Source organism: Meleagris gallopavo, chromosome 5, assembly GCF_000146605.3.
Source record: "Meleagris gallopavo isolate NT-WF06-2002-E0010 breed Aviagen turkey brand Nicholas breeding stock chromosome 5, Turkey_5.1, whole genome shotgun sequence".
Lineage (NCBI taxonomy): Eukaryota > Metazoa > Chordata > Aves > Galliformes > Phasianidae > Meleagris > Meleagris gallopavo.
In genome coordinates, this window is record NC_015015.2 from 44,224,746 (window position 1) to 44,228,979 (window position 4,234).

Below are 4,234 nucleotides of genomic sequence, written 5' to 3' on the forward strand. Positions count from 1 at the left end.
TAAAAAAAAAAAAAAGTAATTCCAAAAGTTTTTAAAGTATCGGTCTGTCAAAATGACTTGAATGGGGGAGTTCTATGTGACACATGATGGAAGTATTCCTCATTTTGCCTTAATGATGCAAAACTGCTACACTCCATCTGAAACATTCTTTGGGAAAATAAGTTTCTGCTCCATGACTTTTACTCCTCTGTGACAAAAAAAAAAAAAAAAGCTACATCCTTTATTTTTCTAGGAGTAAAATCAATGAAAAGATAATTCTTCTGTGATAAATGTAAAAGAAAAAAGATCAGAAGATGATTAGAGAAGTTGCACTTAGAACAGTTTTTTGCTTTTTCTTTCTTTCTTTTTTTTGGAAGTAATTCATACCTACATCAGTGCTGATTTTTAACACATTTTAAAAATAAATTTAGGAAATGCAGGAAGCAAAGAATAAAGAATGTGCAAATCATTGAAGAGAAAAAGATACCTATTTTTTCTCTGAGGTATCATATATATATTTTTTTCTCCATTGACTAGAATAGCAGGTAGCAGGCAGGCAGTGAGGAGTGGCACAGACCTGGAGGTGCTTTAAACTTCTTCCCTACCGTGTCAAAAGCAGCTTGTGCTGGCTTTGGGGTATAAGAAGCACAAAATGTTGTGTTTTCTTCTTCCTTTAGAAATCTCCTTTGGTAAAATTGCAAACAGTTGGAATTTTCTACTATTCTAATGTCTCTCCAGACATGCAAAAACATATTCTGTGAGTACTGATGCATTAAGAAGACTTTACGTTTGTGAAAGTTAAACTGTTACCGAGTTGGGGAGTGCTCTCAGCCTGTAGAACAAATACTATCTTCTGTCTTTCTCCCAGAATTCTGAGTAAGATACACTCTTCTTGTTCTTGAAAGAAATGTGGCTTTCTTCAGTCATACTGAAATCCCATTGACATTTCTTACCATAATTTCACCTTGTTTTTCAGTGCTATTTTGATGTCTCATTTATTTCTGACTACTGGACTGTGTGTTTTCAATGATGCCAAATCTCTTCTTTTGTCCTTTTTTTTGTTTGTTTGTTTCTTCTTAGAGTAACTGAATTTTTGAGCCATTATGGAAGTAACCTTCTGATTGTGAAAACATTGCAAAATATGGACTTCAAAAGCAGTAGGCCCAAAACAGTTATGCACTGAATTTCTCACTTATCATCTTTTTTATTTGATTGTATGTGATTGTCAGTACCTAATGATCACAAATGCTAATCAAGTTCTGACAACTTTAAGGGAATCTTGGACATTATCATCTGTTTCCTGCTTTGGAAAGAATGTGTTGCTGTGTTCAAGGGTGGTAGTTACAGCACCTTAAACATTGGTTGCATTTGGACATACTTCTAGACTGTGGCCTCAGATGCCAGCAGGGGTGCTAGGACCTAAAAACACGATGTAGCCTTTACGAGAAGGTTTTTAAGTTCAAAGTGCAATATGAAAAGGAGGAAGCTGCCATCTTAATATGCTGGAGTAAGAATAAAGTATAAACTCTGACTGCTCCTATCTTTTGGAGTCAGAGCTTTTAAGTTGTGTTGTTTCTTAACTCTAAAGATCACCATCTTATTTATCTATATAAAATAAAAATCTTTCCATGTTTATAAACAGAAGTCTGTCAATGCAGAGATATGTTAATGGTGTTTTATTGTGTACCTTTGTTCTTAGATAGCAGTGCTGGCATTCAGTGGCTGTTGCTCATTGCTCTCCTTTCCATCCCTTAGAGGGTGCATTTGGTTGATTGTGTCGTCTTTTTGCTCTCTGTGTCCCAATTCCTTGGCTGTAGCCTGAATTGTTGGGGCTGGTTTTCTACTTCTGCGTAACACGGAGGTGTCTGGCTGGATTTTGTTTTATTTGATGCTGTTTTTTAACTGAGAAGTTGCTCTAATGTGCCTAGTTATTTAGACGAGAACAATATAAGAGGAAGCACCAAAAATGGAAAATGAAGTGAGAACCATGTGGCCGGGATATGGAGCACGTGCTGCCTGCAGCAATGTCTTACAGATGGTGGTTTGTGTTTATAGAATTTTCCCCTGAACTTTTTTATTGAAGCTGTCTGAAAGCAGTGAGTCTTACAACTAACTGCAGAAAGATGTGTGAACTAGTTCAAGCCAACGCTACATCTGTAAGAAGGGTTTGAGCTTAAGGTGGAAAGGAGCAATAAGCTATTAACAGTATAACCTATTAATGTAGTGCATAGGGATTAGTAGCTGACAGGGCTGGGAGAAGAAGGAAGTTTGCTCTGCTGGTGCTTCCAGCATTTCTGGCACCAGTGGAACATCAACAGGTGAAGTCTCACCAAGAGAGCAAGCAAAAGCTGTAAAAATAGTGATTAGATGGCTTTTACTTGTAAAAGAGGTAGTAAAATTAAAGCTGATTACAGTGACAGTTTTCAGATAGTGTCATGGCTAATTTGTTCTCACAGATGATTGTGGCTTGCTACACAAATTGGCATAGTGTACAAGCTAATTAAGCTTAAAGTTATAAAATCTCCTTAAAGACTGTGTTACCTCTGAATTAGTTCTTAATTGTAAATGGCAATAGCACAAATCTGTTTCTATAGCAGTAGCATTACTACCGTGAGTTACAGTAGCATTACTAGATGTGAGACTTGCTTATACTAGAACTTTTCTTCATTCCAACCTTACCTCCAAGTGGACGGAGAAGATGAATTGCTACAACGTCAGTTAGAAGCGGAAAAGCTCTTTTTAACTCAAAAAGATTTGGTTCAGACTTCTGTCTTGAACACCTCTCTCATGCAGAAGCTGTGAATGCAGAGGCAGTAATGAAGTCCTGAGGAAAAATAATTAACCTTTGTCAGCCTAGCAGTCAGAGCTTTTTTTTTATTTTTCTGCTGGGGAAGTGAGTAGCCTTAAGGTTTATTTATCTCTGTGCCACTTGTTCTGCATTTTTTTTATTGTGTCTGTGTCACAAGATGAAAGCCTTTTCAGGCTGCTTGAGCACTGCTCCTGGGCAGCCTGGCTGGCACTGTCATTAACTACCTTGCCTTCTCCTGACAGTACCTTCCCATCTCAGGAAAAACTACCACATTCTGTGACTACTGCTGAGCCACTTCATCTCTTCTTGTGGGAGAGCAGGTCCAGAGGAGAGCATAAAGTATGGCTGCAGCCCTTCAAGTGAGCTGCAATAAAACGGGTTGCTTACAAAGAATGTTTCTCCTGGCAGCAAAGCAGAACTTTGAGCTTTTTCTTTGCTCCCTCACAAAACCATCTGAGTGCCTAAGAGATATCATGGTTACGATTTTAATCTTAGAACATTTACACTCCGAAGTGGATTTAGGCTCAAAGCTGTTTGAACCAGCAAATGCAGTTTTTCAAACTGCTGCTGTAACAGCAGACCGTCGTACACCACAATCCCTGCGTGAAGGAGACTTGCTTTGACAAGAAAACAAACCTGGCCAAAGCTTTCTGTACCTCCTTGCCTTGGGGCAGCCCTGAGAAAATTTCCCAGCTCAGGATCCTGTTACACACAGCATGTGGCAGCAGCGAGCTCATAGTTCAGGGTTACTGGAGTTCCCGTGAAGCTCCGGAACCTTTTTCATTGTTCCTAAGCTTTGTGGCTGCAATAAGGGCCACGAATGATTGTTTAAAGGCACGATCTGAGTGACTGCCCTTGACCCAATGCCTATCAATCTCTTCTGGAGCTCAGGTGCAGCATTTTGTGCCCACGCTGACAGAGAAAAAAGGAGTTCCGTTAGTGCAGTATTGCCCGCATTTACTCCCGCGCTAGGAAAGGCGGTGCGTTTTGCTTTAGACCTGTGGTTTTCAGCAGCGAGCTTCTGCAGCCGCAGCAGTCCCAGCACCGCTTGCAAACGTTGGTTACGGTGCAGCTTTTTGCACAAAGCGCTGCCTTGGCCATTTCGATAAGCCGCTTCCTTCGCTGCTAATAAAGATCTCCGAAGTCCTTTTACCCGGCCTTTTTTCAACTTTTCGCACCACTTCAAATAAAGCCAGACAGTTCTGTGCTTAATTTATTCAGATGCTTTGTCTCCCACAGTCCGAGCGTCAGCAGGGAAAAACGCTCGTGCGGACGGCAGCGTCGCACAGCAGCGGTACGCGAGGCGCTTATCGCAGCGCGCCGCTCTGCCGCCAGCCCGCCCGTACGGAGCCGTGCCGCAAGGGTTCTACGCTTTCCGCCTACCCGCGCTGTCCGCGGCCGCGCGGAGGGCAGCGCCGTTACAGCGCCTTACAGCGGCAACGACGA

At 41.4% G+C, this 4,234-nt stretch overlaps 1 protein-coding gene across 1 annotated transcript in view; it reads left to right on the forward strand.

Annotated features, from left to right (window-relative positions):
- The first annotated feature begins 3,129 nt into the window (after window positions 1-3,129).
- The window catches only part of UBR7 (ubiquitin protein ligase E3 component n-recognin 7), a 9,878-nt gene continuing 8,773 nt past the window's right edge, over window positions 3,130-4,234 (forward strand). The window contains exons 1-2 of the mRNA XM_031553781.1: window positions 3,130-3,147; window positions 4,028-4,224. Coding sequence (XP_031409641.1) covers window positions 3,130-3,147; window positions 4,028-4,224 — 215 coding nt within the window. The remainder of the gene's footprint in view (window positions 3,148-4,027; window positions 4,225-4,234) is intronic.